This window comes from Notolabrus celidotus, chromosome 13, assembly GCF_009762535.1.
Source record: "Notolabrus celidotus isolate fNotCel1 chromosome 13, fNotCel1.pri, whole genome shotgun sequence".
In the NCBI taxonomy this organism is placed as follows: Eukaryota; Metazoa; Chordata; class Actinopteri; order Labriformes; family Labridae; genus Notolabrus; species Notolabrus celidotus.
In genome coordinates this window covers 32,556,747-32,575,862 of record NC_048284.1, presented here as the reverse complement: position 1 = coordinate 32,575,862, position 19,116 = coordinate 32,556,747, and the positions used below count along the sequence as shown (strand labels likewise).

Sequence of the window (19,116 nt, the reverse complement as noted above, 5' to 3'; positions counted from 1 at the left end):
AAATAAGCATATGAACATGCTCCACATGACAGAAAATCTAAACAAAAAAATGTGTTCCAGTAAGTTCTCAACAATCAATTAATAGAGACTTGTTTCATTGTTGACATCCCTAGTTGCTTATGAACTTAAAGGTGACATATTATGCTCTTTTTTATCAACATATATTGGTCTAAGAGGTCCCCAAAACATGTCTTTAAAGTTTATTGCTCAAAAAACACTTTGAAATCAGATTTTGGTCTGCCTGTAAACCCCTCTTTTTCAGCCCTGCTCAGAACAGGCTGTTTTCTGTGTCTGTGCCTTTAAATGAGCTTGAGCTCTCTGACCACGCCCCCTCAGGAAGTGGATGTGGCCTTGGCTGTCCAGCACGTTGATCTAATGTTTACGTGTTGACTGAATATACACGGCTGCTCACAGACCCGCGTTACTTCAACCCTCTGAATCTGATCCAGAATCTGATCCTGACGGAGAGGCGCCTGCAGCAGGACCTTTCTGAACCATTGGTCACAGATTTAGTGTTTCTTGTTGTTTTATTTGTCAGTATGTCGACGTGTGTCTTGGTACACAGCGACAAACATGTAGCTATGTGGCTATGCTAACTAGCGCAAGCACTTTTCCATGATAAATAAAAATCATCCACTAGATCTTCAAATCTGCAGACGTGGGGAGTAAAACCGACCTTTGTGTTTCTTAAGACAGTCTACAACTAGCATGCCTCCCTCCTAAGCTCCTTGTTAGCACACATGTGTGCAGGGAATGAAAAACAGAGGAGGGGTTGAGTTGTATTTTATACAGTCTATGGGCTGAACAAGCTCCGAGCTCTGACTTCTGTTACAGACACAGAAAACACTGAAAACTGAAACGGCTCGTTTCAGCGCACACTTACAGAAAGGTGGAAAAATCAGAACGGGGGGTTTGCAGACATGACAGGGAAACATATTTCAGGTAGAGAACCATTAAAAAGTCGATTTTGCATGATATGTCACCTTTAATTTCTGTTATTGATGCTCAGAGAGTTAGATTGTCAAACCCTTAGAACTCGCAACGTGAAGGGGTGATCAGCAAGAAGCAAATGTGGACTAAAAGAGTCTTTAAAGTCATTTCAAGTAAGGGTGAAAACAGCAGCAGTAAGTAAAAAGAAAACCTATTTCTACAATCTGCAGAGAGTGTCTCTGATACCACATGTTGCTGACGATGTCCCGGCGTTTTTCCATCAGTTCTTGTTGAGTTTGTTTCATCTTCTGAGCGGCCTTCTGAACTAAGACCTGCTCCTGGTCCTCATCACTGCTGCAGAGTTCTCTGCAACACCAGAAGTGACATTTTTAAAAAACAGTCTGAATCTGTTTGAAACAAATAAACAGCATTTTTTACTCTTCCAAAGCCTGTGTGTAAGTAAACAAGTGTAATATCATTTATACCTTTTTATTAAATATTTGATAACCTCATGTCAACATTTATTGACTAGTCCAAAAAACCTGTAGGCAAAATGGTTCAAAACGTGTCTTAAAACATGTCTGAAAATGTTTAAAATCTTTAAACCAGTCTCATTTATGTGTTCACAAATTAAAAACTGCTAAATATCCTTTTGTTTTTTTTCAATACTACACGAACTTGTCTCTTGGTGTACTGTACGACAACTTAAACCAATGAAACCTGGTCAAAACCTTTTTAACCAAGTGTTTACAGTCTGAAACCAGTTTGAACCAGTTAGAGCCTATCTTGAACCAGTTTGAAATGGTCTAGAACCAGTTCAAGTGAGTTGAAAAATATTAAAAAGGTAACAAGTTAAACAAGTTTCAAGAAGTCTAAAATCTATTAGCAACATGTTGGACTCATCTGAAACCAGTTTGAACCAGTTAAAGTCAACCTTAAATCAGAATAAACAGCTCTGAAACCAGTTTGAACCAGTCAGAGCCAATCTTGAACCAGTTTGAAATTGTCTAAAACCAGTTCAAGTCAGTTGAAAAATATTAAAAAGGTAACAAGTTAAACAAGTTTGAAGAAGTCTAAAATCTATTAGCAACATGTTGGACTCATCTGAAACCAGTTTGAACCAGTTTAAGTCAACCTTAAAGCAGTATAAACAGCTCTGAAACCAGTTTGAACCAGTTTAAACCATTCAAAGACCAAATTAAGCAACACTACCCTCATTAGAAACAGTATTTACTATGTTGGAAGCTTATCAAACCCCAGTTTAGAGCAGTCAAAACACATTTAAACATACTTTTTGCCTTGTTTATACATGTCCAGTTTGAACCAGTATGAAACCGGTTTAAACCTGTTTGATCAAGTCTTAAACCTGCTTAAGCTTCTCTAAAATCTCTTCATGTGACTCTGAGTATTACCATGTGACCCACCCACCTGTAGCAGTCTGTAATCTCTCTGACTCTGGCGCTCCTCCAGCGGCTCAGACAGTCCTCCCAGTGCAGGCGGAGGAGCGCCTCCTGCTGCAGGTTCTGCTCTTGGAGGAGCAGCAGCAGACGCGCCACGCTTCGACGGTTCGCCAACAGAGACTGGTTCAACATCTGAGACACAAACAGAAGAGATTAAACAATCTGGGGTTGGTTGTTCGAGGTCAAATGCATAGACAACAGCTTCTCAGAAGTGAAGCCAAAACATTGGAGCTCCCCCTACTGGCGGGTTTAGAATAGGTCATAAAGCTTGCTTCTAAAATGTTAATAGATGGGTCAAAATATCGTCACTCTTGGTTTCTCTCTTTAAGGTTAGTTCTAATGCTGCTTACATGTCCTCATGTTCATTTTTGGTTGTCAAAAGGGGCAGGATAAATATCTGCTCCAAATTTGTTAGATGTCAGCACCCATTGAGGGGTTAATTGTACTTTGATTTTGCACGACAAGAGGAGGCAGGGGCGTGTCATCCATCTTTAAGTACAGTCAATGGTCAGAAGTTAAAGGTTAGAAGTTGGTATAAGTTACAGTGGCCTCATTGTGGATGAGTCTGTGGACATCAAAAGGCGGCAGGTAGCTTATCTTCTCCAGCAGGGGGCAGTATTTCCTGAGCACAACTCGGATCTGAAAGAAAAAGAGAGTCAAGAGAGTTTTCTTTTAACATTTATCTCTAAAATGTGTGTTCTTTGTTCTCTGGTCCATCTTTCTTTAATAGTAGTGTCTCGTGAGTCTGTTTTGAAATGAAATCTCATAAAACATCTGAACTCATTCTGACCTGGTCGGTTCGTTTGCTCTCGGCTTCCGTCAGTTTCTGGTTCAGCTCCATGATTCTGGTCTTCTTTATCTTCACCGCCTCCTCCACCTCCTCCCAGAGACTACACACATCCTGCACACACACAAATACACAAACACAAACAAAGGATCTCAACTACAGTCAGGGTTTTAAGAAATACTCCATTTCACAACAAACACAACAAACACTGTGTACCTGCAGAGTGACGTTCTCCAGGTGCTCCAGGTTTTTCATTCTGTCCTTCAGGTTGTTCAAAAACAAGTCTACATTCTGCAGAGAGGACCGCAGCTCCTCGCTCACAGCCCTCACCCGAGTCTCATACACCTGAAAAACACATGGGTTTGAAGCAGCGTCAGGTATCAGCGTAGGCTTATTACTCAGGTGCATGTTGAGTGTTTATTCTACCTGAGTGATTTCACTAAGCTCTTTGTCCAGCTGTGTCAGAGCTTCTTTGTGTTTTCTGCTTTTTTTCTCGGCCAGTCGTTCGAGGAAGTCAGAGCTCGGACGGGAGACCGCTGAAGGAGCGAGAGGTGAACAGCTGTGATTGGTTTTGAGGACTTAATTTGTAAACTGGATCTTTGCAGGGTCTCAAACTGTGAATACGCCATTGTCTGAGCTCAAAGATACTAACCCATAGAGTCAGGAAGTCTGCAAACATCATCCACTTCATCAGCATCATCCAGCTGCTGCCCCCTGCTGGAGAGAGGAGACAACAACCGGACAGAGAGACAGGTCAGAGGGTAAGAGACATTTTGCATGGTTGTATTTAATGTCTGTGTGTGGTGTGTGTGTGTGTGTGTGTGTGTGTGTGTGTGTGTGTATGTGTGTGTGTGTGTGTGTGTGTGTGTGTCTGTCTGTGTGTGTGTGTGTGTGTCTGTGTGTCTGTGTGTCTGTGTGTATCTGTGTGTCTGTGTGTCTGTGTGTATCTGTGTGTCTGTCTGTGTGTGTGTCTGTGTCTGTCTGTCTGTCTGTCTGTCTGCCTGCCTGCCTGCCTGCCTGCCTGCCTGCCTGCCTGCCTGTCTGCCTGCCTGCCTGCCTGCCTGCCTGTCTGTCTGCCTGCCTGTCTGTCTGTCTGTCTGTCTGTCTGTCTACCTGCTGGTTGTGCTGCAGTGTGTGTTGCTGTCCTCAGCAGACAGACAGTCTGTCCTTGTGTCTCTCCGCCCTGCCAGCAGAGACCTGGACAGCTGAACCTGTAAAACACACACAAACACTTTAATAAACATCTGTCCACGAATACAGAGGTGCCAAAATGGGGGTCGCAAGACACTGATACTAAATATGTAGGTTTTCGGATTGGCCTGCTTACAGGATTCTGATTTTAATTTTAGAATTCTGACTTTAATCTCTGACTTTAATCTGAGAATTCTGACTTTGATCTCAGGATTCTGACTTTAATCTGAGAATTCTGACTTTTTTCTAAGAATTCTGACTTTAATCTGAGAATTCTGACTTTAACTTTCAAATTCTGACTTTAATTTTAGAATTCTGACTTTAATCTCTGACTTTAATCTCAGAACTCTGACTTTAATCTCTGACTTTAATCTCAGAATTCTGACTTTAATCTCTGACTTTAATCTCAGAATTCTGACTTTAATCTCTGACTTTAGTCTCGGGATTCTGACTTTAATTTTAGGATTCTGACTTTAATTTTAGGATTCTGATTTTAATCTCTGACTTTAATCTCAGAATTCTGACTTTGATCTCAGGATTCTGACTTTAATCTCAGAATTCTGACTTTTTTCTAAAAATTCTGACTTTAACCTCAGAATTCTGACTTTATTCTCAGAATTCTGACTTTAATCTCTGACTTTAGTCTCGGGATTCTGACTTTAATTTTAGGATTCTGACATTAATTTTAGGATTCTGATTTTAATCTCTGACTTTAATTTCAGAATTCTGACTTTAATCTTAGGATTCTGACTTTAATCTCCGGATTCTGACTTTAATTTTAGGATTCTGATTTTAATCTCTGACTTTAATCTTAGAATTCTGACTTTAATCTTAGAATTCTGACTTTAATAGAATAGATAGAAGACTAGAATAGAATGTACTTTATTCATCCCCCAAGGTGGAAATCCAGGTGTCTGGCAGATAAAATTATTTAAAAAATCACATAATAAAAATAAAACAAGTAAATCAGATGTCTGTCAGCTCATCTCCCATTGGCAAATTATGACCTTAATCTCTGAACTATGACTTTTCTCTCAGTCTGTGGCAATATTATTTGGGGGGTCGTTTGCTAAACACTTTTGGAACCCCTGCACTGATGCACTCATGTCCTATAACTCAACCTTCGCGCATGCGCAGTAAAGTTAATAATTAATCAACCACATTAATACAGTCTATGGTCTACCAGAGACTGTATAAAAGTGATTACCTGTCTGGTTGTGACTCACCTGAGCACCAAACAGCTGTTGGTAAACCTTCCCGCTCGGCACCGCTCTGCTCTCACTCATGCTAACGTTAGCTGCTGCTGAAGCTAGCTCTGCTCGGTAGTTTTTTCTAATACCGCGAGACGTGCTCACAGGTGGAAGAAGAGGCAGGTGGAGGGTAGAACCCGGTTAAACCCGGTTAAACCGGACCGGTGAGGGTTTAAATGTCCCTCAAATGTCTTATTTCCTCCCTGTTCGTCTCTCTAACACCGTTAAATATTAATACTGAGTATTTAAGGCCTTTAAACTGAAACTCTGCTTCAGGTAGAGTTTGAGCGTCTGTTTGTCACCATGACGACGACAACTTCTGCTGGCTCTGCTGCGTTCGCGGTCCTCCAACAAAATTGTGCATTCCGAACACTTCACTGTAGAAAGGAGTAGTTTTTCTCTCTTACTTTTTTTTATTCTTCTCGCTCCATTCTTTATAAAAACTGAAAATTTGGACGTCTTAAAAAAAGACTACAAATTTCTCAATACATATATACGCAACATACTCCTGTGTCGTTGAACCCCAGTTAGCCGTGTTAGTTGGGTAAATTATAGAATTTCACTTTGTTTTTCTTGAATCTCAGCTTAGATAAGACAGGGAATATATGTTAGATGATTAAAACACCTTTGTATTAAACTCTAGTAATCAAGATTATAAAAAGGCCTGGCTACCTTCGTATTTTGATGCTGCAGGCTACTGCTAGAGCTGTCTTATTAAATCTTATAATACAAATTTATGGAAAACTTTGGAATTAGGAGCAAACCCACACTTTGAGGGTGGGAAACAGGTTTGTATCCTAATCATAAAAATAACAATAATTTTAAATGTAGAGCACTTTTCAAAAACCAAGTTATTAAGTTCACATGGGCAACAAATTAAAAAAGGCAGTTGGTAAAATCACAAAATAAAGAAATAAAACATATTGTGAAAGACATAAAATTCCCCTAAAATAACTCTAAAGGTTATCAACTATTGAATTATTTAAAAAGCTTATACACAGTCAAACTCAAATAAAATTAAATACAATTAATTTCAGATAAAATCAGGAAAGGCTCTGCGATAAAAGTATGTTGTTAGAAGAATTTAAAAAGAGATCACTGACTCAGCAGACCTGATCTCCTCAGGCAGATCGCTCCAGAGTAAGAACAGAAACTATGTTCAGTAAAGTGCATCAGATCTGCACATTTCATATTGAGTTACGTTTGTTTTGTTACTTCAAAAAAACAAGTTATTATTTCAAGGTATTTTCATAAAGGTGGTTGATTTCAAATATTCTTTTTTTTTTTATTATTCATATATCTTAATTATGTTTAAAGACATGAGCACAGTGTTACACATCAGGTATAAAAGTTATTTGAAAAACCTATTGCCCCTGAACACACCATCACTGGTTTGTTTATTAGATTTAAAGTTTAATAATTTTTTAATTTGAATTAAATAAAGTCAAACATGACATGAAAGACTGAATAAAACAGCTCTCACAACAACATTTATTTTAATAAAACAAATTTAGAGTCTTGGTGTTCAGTCGGAGTCGGTGATGTAGCTCGCGCTGCTGTCATCATGGTTACTGACCGTGAACTCCTTACAGGTGAGTTTGGACCTCTGTTGTCATAAAGAGAAGCTCATGAGGACATTTTGATGAATGCAAGGATATTTGAAGGCAAGGTGAGGTCGGATAAATGTGGACTGACCTGTGGTAAAAGAAGTTTGGTCGACTCATGGAGGTCGGGAAGTCGTCTGTCTCTTCCTCCTGCAGAGAAACAGGTTGAGTTTAAGACTGAAGACTTTCTAATTAATAGTTCTTCAATATCATTTGTTCCTTTTGTCACTATAAAAAAAATGTCCAATGGTTTTATTTTGAAATTCCAATCAGATATAGTTGTGATCATAGACTGTAAATAAAAATGGACAGCGTTGCTCCGCCTCTTCCCGTTGTACGGTTCTGAAGCCAAAAAATCCCGCTCCTGGGCGCCGCCATTGTGCAGCCAGAGCCTGTGAAGCCACTGTAACGAGCTCCGCCCTACAGCGTAACATCACAAGATGCTGTGTGTCCTTTGAAGTTTCACTCCACGGCGGCTGTGAATCAAAGGAAACAGGAAGTAAAACCCCGTTTTTCAACCTCTAATAACTAACGAAAAAGAAACTTTTCAGGAAAAAGAGGCCTTGAACACAAAACAGTCAAATACTAACTACATATCACCACAGCATACGGACGTGAGAAACGTTCGTACAACATGTATTTATTTTTTAAAGTTTGACTGATTTTTTGACCTATACTGCAGCAAGCCACCAGGGGGCAGACACTCCACTGAAAGCTTCACCACCAGCCGAGGGAGCTGCTCCCCTGGTTGTGATTGGTAGGAACACATTTACAGACGTCTTTTATTTTGAAAATCATTGGTACATTCCTTTTCCGTCAGAATCTGCCGTTTGTAACTTTGTTTTGGGACAGGTAAAAATGTTCCATCGCTTGTAAAAGTGTTCCTGATTTTGTAAATTTGCATTGCACTTCCCAGCCACCATAGAAACCTCTTGAACAATTGATCTTTGCTATTTGAAACTTTGTTTTTGTGATCACAGAAAGTATCAAACATGAATAAATGTTACCAGAAACGGTAAAAGCAGGAAAAATCCCCTCCCTAAAAATATTTTTAATCATCAATTTATGGAGTCCACTGAGGCAGGAGTCCACGTGGTCCACTAGCTTCTGATAATGGACACATCCTTTGGGATTCAGATCACTTATATTACAGCAACAAGTAACACACATCATGCAGGAAGAAGAAAACACATGTCTTGCAGAAGTTTGATGAATCTAGAGTTGGACACGAGAGGCTTCAGGTGTGTTACCAGCGATGCAGCACTGCTGGGCTTCTCCTCAGGCTCTGTTCCTCCTCCCACAGGAGAGCTGAGCTGCTGGAGCATCTGCAGCCTCCTCATTCTCCTCTGAAGTCCCACTGCGGACCTCCTCACTGCTGCCTGATGACAGCAGGTCACATGATCAAAACAGGTCACATGACATGATTTGAGATGAGGTGACACGACTCTCACCTTTAGCAGCGTTCTCTTTATTCTCATCCTCTTCATCGCTGCTCACACTCCTCTCTCCCTGCGTAAGAAAGCCAACAAAGCCAACAAAGCCAACAAAGCTAACATGCTGCAGTCTGTTGTGGTGAAGAGAGAGCTGAGTCAAAGCTCTCGATTTACCGGTCAATCTACGTTCCAACCCTCACCTATGGTCACGAGCTGTGGGTAGTGACTGAAAGAACAAGATCGCGAATACAAGCGGCTGAAATGAGCTGTCATGAGCTCAGACATCCAGGAGAGACTCAAAGTAGAGCTGCTGCTCCTCTGCATCCAGAGGAGCCAGATGAGGTGGTTCGGGCATCTGGTCAGGATGCTCCCCGGACGTCTCCCTGGGGAGGTGTTTCGGGCATGTCCGTCTGGGAGGAAGCCACGGGGAAGACCCAGGACACGCTGGAGAGATTATATCTCTCAGCTGGCCTGGGAATGCCTCGGTATCCTCCCAGAGGAGCAGGTGAAAGTGGCCGGGGAGAGGAGTGTCTGGGCTTCTCTGCAGAGACTGCTTCCCCCGCGACCCGGACCTGGATAAGCGAAGGTAGATGGATGGATGGAGTTAACATGCTTTAAAATCTATGCAATGTGTGAATCCAAATAATCTAGATTAAGCCGAGTCTAAACAGAGAACAAAACCAGGTTCAGCTGTTCAAAGGTATGAATGTGGTCTTTAAGATGTTATTATAAAGGAGGTACCCTGGAATTGGCTGAGACCGGGTAGTCCAGTTTCTATCCTGATCTAAGCTCCAGTTTAATACAAAATTTTCTGCAGGATAGGGAGAACTTTGATGACCCAGAGATCTGGATTCAGGATGACGAGGTTTCGGGTTTATAATCTGACATTTCTCAGGAGATTGGTTAGGGAGTATAAAGACTGGACTCTGGAGCAGTGGAAGGAGGTCATGTGGTCTTACGTGCCCAGATTGACCCTGTTCTAGAGTGATGGGTGCATCAGGGTAAGAAGAGAGGGGGATGAAGTGATGCACCCATCAGGCCCAGTGCTCTTGTACAAGACTGTGGGGGCGGTGTTATGATCTGGGGTTGCTGCAGTTGGTCAGGTCTAGGTTCAGCAATGTTATGCACCCAAAGAATGAGGTCATCTGATCTGAGTACTGAACCAGGTCTTTACATCAGTGGAGTTTTTCTTTCCTGATGGCTTGGGCATGTTTAACAACAAACAGGAACAAGTCAAAGTGTCTTCAGTATTTTAATTCTTCCTCACAGTTTAACAGCCGTTCATACAGACATGTTGAAGCTTCACTGATTGGCTGAGGATAATAAATACTGCTCTGGCCCTTTAAAACAACTGAAGAGGACAGAATGACTCCTAAAATAAAGAAAAATAAATAATCTGTACATGAAAACATCAGTAAATATTTGTATTCCTTTACATACATGAAAACAAATCTGCAGAGACATGCTCAGAGTAAATGAGACTGATACAGACTTCATGCAGACACGGTCCAATATGATGTCATAGTTTGTCCACAGGATCACAGAGAAAGAAGACTCAAACACTGTCAGGGTGAAAGGTTTACAGGGTTAAAATAATCTGTAAAAGGCAAAATTAATAAAATCTAATCTTTAAAAATGTTTGATGAAGAGGATTGAAGAGAAAAGAACACCAAGAACCCAGAGTACACAGGTCTGGACTCTGGTTCGGTATCCTGCTGGTTGTTACACGGGACTCCCACCAGATCCGTGTCCAGTCTGTTTCTGATTTACTGCGGTCCGGCTCCGTGCTCTCTCGTCCGTCAACACTCACCGGTTGCGTTTTCGGGAACCCATCACGGAGCAGGTCCTCCAGACAGCTGGAGTCATGTGGCCAAGGTTTTCCTGCTGTAATCACTGAATCAAGGATTCTCCTCCTCCTCCTCTCCTCATCCATGTTGTCTTTCTGGTCCTCTGAAAACCTCTGACCTTTGGACTCCAGGCCTGGCTCTGCTCATCATGACGGTTTGTTGTTGTAGATCCAGTGCTGTGACGGACCAGACACGGATCTGGTGGAATTTGGCCGTTTGGGTGTCAGGATGAAGATGTGTCTGGTATAACAGGGAAGGTTGACGATGTGTGGGTGGAGGTGGTCCAGGTGTCAGGGTGGAGGTGGTCCCGGTGTCAGGGTGAAGGTGGTCCAGGACTCAGGGTGAAGGACTCCAGGATGAATGCCCTGCAGATGGGGCAGTGCTGGAAGCGTGATACGCAGCCGTCACACACACAGGCGTGTCTGCAGGGCAGCAGCACCCGGTTCACCGCTGCATTCTGACACACCACACAGTCTCTGCCTCTTCCTCCTGCCCACTCGTCCTCCTCTTCCTCTTCCTCTTCCTCCTCCACCTCCTCCTCCTGGACTGGACTCTGCTCTGGTCTGCTGGACTCAGTGGGCTCAGTGGGTGGAGGGCTCTGCTCTGAGACCCCTGATGGCTCCCCGCTGTCAGCTGACATGAAGAGAGGCTGCAGGAGACAGAGGACAGGTTGATTCTGAATGAAGGTTTAGATACACGTGACCCTAACATCAGGAGGCAGACTCTCTTTGGTTTTAAGGGAGGCCTTCAGACTTTGTTTGGATAAAGTTCAAACACAAAGTGAATTTGGTGACGTTTTAACCATAGACTGTATAAATAATGGACGTAGTCTCCGTGACATCACCCATCTGTTTTTGAGGCCAATCGTCGGTAGCAGCCATATTGGAATTGCTGAACTCAACATAACATTTGTCGAGCTAGTGTGAGGTAAAGAGGCGGGCCTTTAGCCTCCTCGCCAACAGCTACAGTGTTCCCGGCTGTCAGTCAAGTCAGCTGTGCCTCTTGTAATGGAAAACTCGTAACCTAAATATCTTCGAAATTGCAGTGTTATGAAAAAATTCACCCCCCGTGTGTGCTCATGTCTACACTCGTCTTTTGAACCAGGCTGTAAACATGTTTATTTCTGCTGTAAAGATCGTCTTCTTTGAATTGGTGTGTATGTGGTTTCTGGTACTTCCAGAGCCAGCCTCAAGCTGATCCTCGATGAACTGCAGTTTTTAACACTTCCACATTGGACTCAATTCTCACAGCCGGAGCCTGCCGCTTGGTTTTGCCACATTAAAGGAACATTTGTTTAAAGTGTGTAAGCACGTATGAAGTGGTCAAGTCAGAGGGATTTTTGAAAGCAATTGGAGCACACTTACCGACCCTCTATTCATCATGCTATAGATTGAGAGGATAACATTGCATAAGATAAAAAATGAAGCTGATTGTGCAGGTGTTATTTGGTGCTCTGCTTGGGTAATTTCTTAAGAGGAGTCACCAGAGATTAACGGTAAGACGCAGCCCTAGAGAGCGAAATTCAAACTTTGATGACCCGGGTGTTTTTCTGTTCACACATCAACTGTAATATGTGACTGTAATGAAACACTCCACATCTCTACAAGATACAAGTAGTGACACATACAAGGCCACAATCAGATTCAAATGAAAGACAAAGGAGAAAACTGGACCTTCTGATGGATAAGATGGTGTACAGGGAGAAAAAGTTGATGATCTGAACGTTTCATACAAGGTCCATTTATAAAATAAATATAAAGTTATTAAATAATACGAGCTCCCTGTAAACGTACGGCTATGTGTACTGTTAAGATGTGAATATGATAAAAAGTTACAGATTTTGCATTTTTAAAACATCTTTCTTATTTTGAAATGTCTTTGGTGGCATCCAGAAGTTACTTGTTACTCTTGATACTAAAAGTAGTATGGGAGGTCGAGCCTTCAGTTATCAGGCCACTCTCCTTTGGAATCATCTACCAGTCAGGGTCCGGGAGGCAGACACCCTCTCTACTTTTAAGAGTAGGCTTCAAACTTTCCTTTTTGATAAAGCTTATAGTTAGAGCTGGATCAGGCTTGGACCAGCTCTTAGTTATGCTGCTATAGGCTTAAGGCTGATTTATACCTCTGCATCGAATTGACAGCGAAGCCTACGCCGGAGGTCCGCATAAGTTATGTTATTAGTGGGAATAAACTTCACAGATACATTGTGGGATAAATACGTAGGCTAATACCGCTCAGCTGCGGTCTCACTGAAAGTACAGATAAAGAGTAAGTGTAAGTGTTATCAAGTGCACGTAATGGGACAGCCCCTAATGCACCTCAACTGGCTCCTTTGGATGTGAAGGAGAAGCAGGTCTACTCTGATCTGACTCTTTCAGACAACTGTATCTGTGATCTCATTCTTCAAGTCACTAACCAGAGCTCATGACAGTCGGTCAGGGCTGAAACATAGATCCACTTTGCCTGTAGTTCATCCTCCAGTCTGGCTCTAAAAGGGGTAGCTCTGGTCTCCCTGATCTGGGTTAGGTTGCTCCACTTCTTACTGCCTGGGGAGGAGTTTTTGGACCACTCTTAATCTGGATTTTGGGATCAGTCTACCCCTGTTAAAGACCTTTGGAGAGTCTCATGATCCCTTTTAATCCAGGACCTGTGAGCTGACTCATAGACAGATTTCAGAGCGGGTATGAAAAGCTGAAGAGAGTGAGATGACAGCAAAGGTGTGACGTACCTTTAACTCGAACATGTTCCCCTGTAAGGTGAGCAGGTACTGGAACAGGACCCGGGCAGAGAGGCTGTACTTCTCATCAGGAACATGGATGACGCTCACGCTGACCACCTGAGAGAGGACACACAGTGAGGTAGATTTATCTACGTTCATACCTCTGTAGTCTCTTCTCTCTCTGCCTTTGGATGCTCCTAATGCAGCGTGTTGATGATGTGACGTGTGACACATACAAGCTCAGAGTCAGACAGTGTGTGTGAATGTGAGACGTAAACTCACTATGTTGTGCGTCTCTCTTGCTTCCTGCCCGGTTAGCGTTAGCACGGCCACCAGGGGGTAGCGTTCCCTCGGTAGAGGACCAAAGTCAGTGAGCCCACGCTCAGCAGGGATGTGTGTGTGGAGCTCTGTCTGGTCCTCACTGCTCACACTGAGGAGGAGGGTGAGTCAAAGAGGCTAACAGAAGGCGCTAACAGAAGGATCAGTTATCATCGAGATGTTTCAGATGTTTGAATCATTTATCTCTAGATTTACTGGATTCTTCCTCTCAGTCTGTCTTTCACTCGAGTTCATCTTCGTTTTGATTGAGGATTATTTGTGGATATATTCATGCATTTATCCTTTTCTTCTTTGTGAAGAGGAACCAGGGTCTAAATTTAGTTAAGGGGTAGATAATCTCCCCCCCCTGAAAACCTCCTGCTTAGGGGGTAGTACTTTTTAAAGGTCCCGGGACTTTGGGGGGCAGGGCCTGCAATTCTGAACGTGTCTGATTGGTAGATTAACTGCAGTGTTTTTATTCCACCCTCCGTCCACAATAACATCACACACATCTGTGATTCACTTGATTTCTCTTTCTTTCATTAGTTTTTATTTGTTCTATCTTTTTTGTATGTGTGTGTACTTTTCAAAAGAAGAAGCTGTGATTCTCTTGATTTAGCAGCTTGTAACAGTAGTCTTCTCTCAGCCCACCGTGAATGCGTCTCTCCCGGTGTTCCGGTTTTAAAAGTGACCCTGTAAACTGGAGACCTTCAGCTGAACGTGTCAGTGTTTGTGGAGTTTACACAGCTGTTGAAACACAGAGGGAGTTCCTGGGAATGCAAACTAGTTTAGTTTCTATTAAGCAGTGTTTCCCCTACCATTATACTGGGGGGCGGCACCCGCCCTCCTTGAAGTTCAGTTAATTTTATTTTCTATATAGCTCCAGATCAAAGCAGAAGTAATTCAGGGTTACCTCTCTTATAGATCAGGTGTCTGTCACTGCAGGTGCATTCAGGGACCGTCGTAAAAGTGCAATGCAGACCTGTATTTTGCGTTCATGGCAGTTTTATTTGAATCAAGAGAATCAGATATAGTGGACACATGAAGAATGTTTTCTTTTGACTTTTTTGCAGGCTAGATTATTTAACATAAGATATTACAAAAGCAAAAGTTATAAAAGAGTGAAATGTTGACAATTTTAATACTTGGTAAAACCCTGATCCCTAATATCTGATCGACTACATGAATTATTATATATTAGAGATTGATAGATTGTCATGGCAAAGTCTGTCTGCATAGCGCTTATTAGAGTTCTCACGATGCCTTAATCACCTCATCAAAGGATGAGCAGGAGTTGCAATTATAACAGGTACTGACATTGGAGTGTATTCTGTGTGTGTGTGTGTGTGTGTGTGTGTGTGTGTGTGTGTGTGTGTGTGTGTGTGTGTGTGTGTGTGTGTGTGTGTGTGTGTGTGTGTGTGTGTGTGTGCGTGTGTGTGTGCATGTGTGCAGTATAAAGGATACTTGAAGCTCTCACAGTGCAGGTAGCGGAGCTGCAGGGCCTCCTGGATCTGTTGGGGGGTGCTGATCCTCTGACCATGTTGGTGGGCCTGCAGCGCCCCCTGCAGGGCTCTGACCTCACAGCCCCAGAGACAGGTGAGCACACAGGGCTCCAGACAGCACGGCCTCAGGTACACTCCACCTGTGAGTGAGAGGAACACTATGTTACCATGACCATGCTAGAATTGGATCTCTGTTTAACAGCAGTCCTCCCAGTTGTCATTAAAAACTGTTCAATGAGTTGCACAGCTCTAAAAAAAAAAACACTGCAATGAAAATAAATAAAGTTAGAGATTAGTTTGTGACAGCTTTACTTTGGGGACTTCGTTCATGATAATCAAACAACATTACAATAACTCAGTTTGTCACAACATGTGTCCAAAACCGTGCGTAGGTGTCAGATTTCAAACTGTGGTTCATTAGTTTTATGTTCAGTTGTTCTTAATTGTAATATGTCAATCAAAGAATTAGATGAGTGGAGTCCTGCAGCGCTTAAGATTAAGCAGACGGGAGAAGTTTATTAGTAGTAATCATCTGGTGCCTTTTGGTGTGCGTCCTTCAATATAAAGTGAGTCACTTGTTTAGTTGCATTATATTTATCCTGTTCTGTTAATTCTAGTATTTTGAGTAGTTTCATACACCAAGGAAATGAGATCATAATCCTATTTCTGCAGGACAGCTGTTTCATATGTAATTCACGTTGTAGTGTTAGGGTAAGAATGATGCTAGTAATGGTCGATTGGATTACATTGTCTTGCTGCATCACCTTTAATTTTATTTTTATTTATTTATTTTACCTTTATTTTACCAGGAATAGTCCCATTGAGATACAGAGTCTCTTTTTCAAGGGAGTCCTGGCCAAGACAGCAGCATAAAAAGATAAATAGATAAGTGACCATGGTGATGGTGTCTCGTGACTGCAGTATTCATGCTGCCACTGGTGCAGTAGGCTAAATACTAAATGGCTACAGTAGATCATTGTTTAATAAGATTTATTTTGTATAAAGCTGTGTAAGCTAATCATTGTCCCAGTACTTATTTAAAGAGGTGTAGATATTATTCATGTACCACCAATTAATGTGTGTGTAGTAATGATATTACATGCTCGCCAGCAGAGGGCACTGTTACACTATGTATGATGCTTGTTAAAGGTGACATATCACGCTTTTTTCATCAATATATATTGGTCTAAGAGGTCCCCAAAACATGTCTTTAAAGTTTATGCTCAAAAAAACACTTTGAAATCAGATTTTGGCATGCCTGAAGAACCCTCTTCTTCAGCAGTCCTCAGAACAGTCTGTTTTCCCTCTGACCACGCCCCCTCAGGAAGTGGATGTGGCCTCAGCTCTCCAGCACGTTGATCTAATGTTTACATGTTGGCTGAATATACACGGCTGCTAGCAGACCACGCTACTTCAACCCTCTGAATCTGATCCTGACGGAGAGGCGCCTGCAGCAGGACCTTTCTGAAGGATTGGTCACAGATTTAGTGTTTCTTGTTGTTTTATTTATCAGTATGTAGACGTGTGTCTTGGTACACAGCTACAAACATGTAGCTATGTGGCTATGCTAACTAGCGCTAGCACTTATCCATGATAAATAAAAATCATCCACTAGATCTTCAAATCTGCAGACGTGGGGAGTAAAACCGACCTCTGCCAGAAAGGCAGCGGGACCTTTCTGAAAGATTGGTCACAGATTTTGTGTTTCTTGTTGTTTCATTTGTCAGTATGTCGACGTGTGTCTTGGTACACAGCTACAGCTATGACATGTAGCTATGTGGCTATGCTAACTAGCGCTAGCACTTATCCATGAAAAATAAAAATCATCCCCTAGATCTTCAAATCTGCAGACGTGGGGAGTAAAACCGACCTCTGCCAGAAAGGCAGCGGGACCTTTCTTAACGATTTGTCACAGATTCTGTGTTTCTTGTTTTATTTGTCAGTATGTCGACGTGTGTCTTAGTACACAGCTAGAGCTTAAGCTACGACATGTAGCTATGCTAACTAGCGCTAGCACTTTTCCATGACAAATAAAAATCCACTAGATCTTCAAATCTGTAGACGTGGGGAGTAAAACCGACCGTTGTGTTTAATAAGACAGCCTACAACTAGCATGCCTCCCTCCTAAGCTCCTTGTTAGCACACGTGTGTGCAGGGAATGAAAAACAGAGGAGGGGTTGAGTTGTATTTTATACAGTCTATGGGCTGAACAAGCTCCGAGCTCTGACAGACCGGATATTGTTGTTACGTAACAAAAACACTGAAGTCTGAAACGGCTCGTTTCACACACATTTACAGAAAGATGGAGAAATTAGAACAGAGGCAGAATGGATTCTTTTCATTCTTGGGGGGTTTGTAGACATGCCAGGGAAACATATTTCAGGTAGAGAACCATTAAAAAGTCCATTTTGCATGATATGTCACCATTAACAAATAATCTGTGTTGTTTCTAGTTTGTTATGGTGTAACAGAATTTATATACTTCTTAATATTATGCCAGCCTGTAGATGTTTCTTTATCATTATTATTTGAAGAATCACTGCTAAGTATAAAGTTGAATTCCTCTTTAATTGATATTTTCTATAGATGCCTGTTGATGTTGAAGTGCCTTCAATAAAGAGTGAACCAAATTCCTGCCTGCGTGTCCTACCCGACACCCCACAGAGACAGTCAACCTCATCTAGCCTCCTTTTATCTCCTACAACATGTTTAATACAGCAGAGCTCTCCTATCCTGACTCAAGTAACATGTTGTGTAACATAATCTGAGTGTTCAGCAGCACAGGACACAGGGAGCTACCTGTCACCCTCTGTGTTTGTTGGATGAAAAGGTCAGGTACTGTGATAATCCCTGCTCTCACCTGTGACAGAGGCCGGTCTGCAGCCCACCTGCAGGCTGAACGGGTTGGTCACCTGGACCATCTGTTTCTCAGGAGTGGGCAGGACTGACTCTGTGTCATCAGAGCTGCGGAGGAGCACCGGGACGTCAAAACCAAACCTGCAGGAAGCAGCGAGCACACCAGTTAATGTCTTAGATGTTTGAATACTTTACTAAAACCAGAGAAATCAAGTTTATGTGACATGTTGTTACTCAAGAAACCTTAACTTTGGTTACTGTATCCAGAATTAACACACTTTCCTTAACCTAGTGGGTTTTAATGTTGAATTCTGACTGTGTAACATGCTGTTACACAGAATTTGATGGTTCAAATCTTATATTTAATTAAAACCAGTGCAAAGACAACTTATCTAATGTTAAAACTTGATAATTTGATGGTTTCTGAAAAGTACTTCCTCCTTGAATTTTATGGCAGGAACAAGTTTCACAACATTTTTGACAGAGACAAGAAAACACTGAAAAAGTTATGTAGCACTAAAGTAAACACCTGGAGGAACATCTCCTGTTTACAACAGACACACAGACAGTGAAACAGAGCCACTGTTACACATATGTAAGATTTAAACAGGAGGGAACATAGAGGAAGCGACATTGTTGTTGTTGTTAGCAGCACGGAGGCTGAATGTGACTCACCAGCCGAGCACCATGGCGGCGGTGACGAGGAAACAGAAAGAAACCACAGAGATATAAAAGAGCGGAGAGTACTCGAACAGAGTGACCAGGAACACCGCCGCCATCTCTGACACTTAGTACATCACATATTAATCAGAATACTGAGGAAGAAGCTTCTGGTAAACAGACTCGGCGGCCATGACACCTGCAACCCGGACACGACTACGGAGGCCTGAGAGGGACAAAAAGCAGTTTTGCTAAACAGTCGAGGCAGCGCAGGTTATAATACATTTTCTAATTACTGAAATAAAGCTCACTCTGGGGTCAGGATAATTATGTGGAATGTTACAGAATTAAATCAACAAGGTAAAGGTTGAAAAATGAATCAATTTGATCCTTAAAGGCACTATGAGGAGTTTTGAACTGGCTGAGAAACAGACTGAAAATGATACTGATGCCTCTTTATAACCTTCAATAGCAAACAAGTCCATCAGCAGCAACACTGGCACCTTCTCTGTTGTAATTTTAAATGCCTGAAACCACCCTGGGAGGGTAGGTGCCAGAC

General features: G+C 42.1%; 2 protein-coding genes across 3 annotated transcripts in view; both read right to left on the bottom strand.

The window, feature by feature from the left end:
- Positions 1-5,931, bottom strand: part of ccdc180 (coiled-coil domain containing 180) — a 20,786-nt gene extending 14,855 nt beyond the window's left edge. The window contains exons 1-9 of one of the 2 annotated variants that reach the window (XM_034699515.1): positions 5,595-5,931; positions 4,291-4,388; positions 3,830-3,894; positions 3,604-3,713; positions 3,394-3,522; positions 3,181-3,291; positions 2,934-3,029; positions 2,359-2,522; positions 1,177-1,296 (exon numbers count right to left, since the gene is read on the bottom strand). In XM_034699515.1, the coding sequence (XP_034555406.1) occupies positions 1,177-1,296; positions 2,359-2,522; positions 2,934-3,029; positions 3,181-3,291; positions 3,394-3,522; positions 3,604-3,713; positions 3,830-3,894; positions 4,291-4,388; positions 5,595-5,654 (953 nt within the window). In that variant the 5' untranslated portion in view covers positions 5,655-5,931. The remainder of the gene's footprint in view (positions 1-1,176; positions 1,297-2,358; positions 2,523-2,933; positions 3,030-3,180; positions 3,292-3,393; positions 3,523-3,603; positions 3,714-3,829; positions 3,895-4,290; positions 4,389-5,594) is intronic. The other variant, XM_034699516.1, reaches the window with a different exon arrangement.
- A 3,957-nt stretch (positions 5,932-9,888) lies between these two features.
- cgrrf1 (cell growth regulator with ring finger domain 1) lies at positions 9,889-18,784 on the bottom strand. The gene is made up of 6 exons (XM_034699542.1): positions 18,573-18,784; positions 17,902-18,038; positions 15,004-15,181; positions 13,504-13,651; positions 13,231-13,338; positions 9,889-11,151 (listed from the first exon to the last, which is right to left on the bottom strand). The coding sequence occupies exons 1-6, from the start codon at positions 18,674-18,676 to the stop codon at positions 10,816-10,818; spliced, it is 1,011 nt and encodes a 336-aa protein (XP_034555433.1). The 5' UTR covers positions 18,677-18,784; the 3' UTR covers positions 9,889-10,815.
- Between the last annotated feature and the right edge of the window lie 332 nt (positions 18,785-19,116).

What these genes read in the sequence shown, in the direction of transcription:
- cgrrf1 (XM_034699542.1), bottom strand. Translation starts at nt 18,676, where the DNA reads ATGGCGGCGGTGTTCCTGGTCACTCTGTTCGAGTACTCTCCGCTCTTT. An exon ending in GCCGCCATGGTGCTCGGCTG is followed by an intron (nt 18,039 to 18,572) that starts GTGAGTCACATT and finishes TGCTTCCTGCAG; the next exon opens with GTTTGGTTTTGACGTCCCGG. An exon ending in CTGCACTGTGAGAGCTTCAA is followed by an intron (nt 13,652 to 15,003) that starts GTATCCTTTATA and finishes CCTCCTCCTCAG; the next exon opens with TGTGAGCAGTGAGGACCAGA.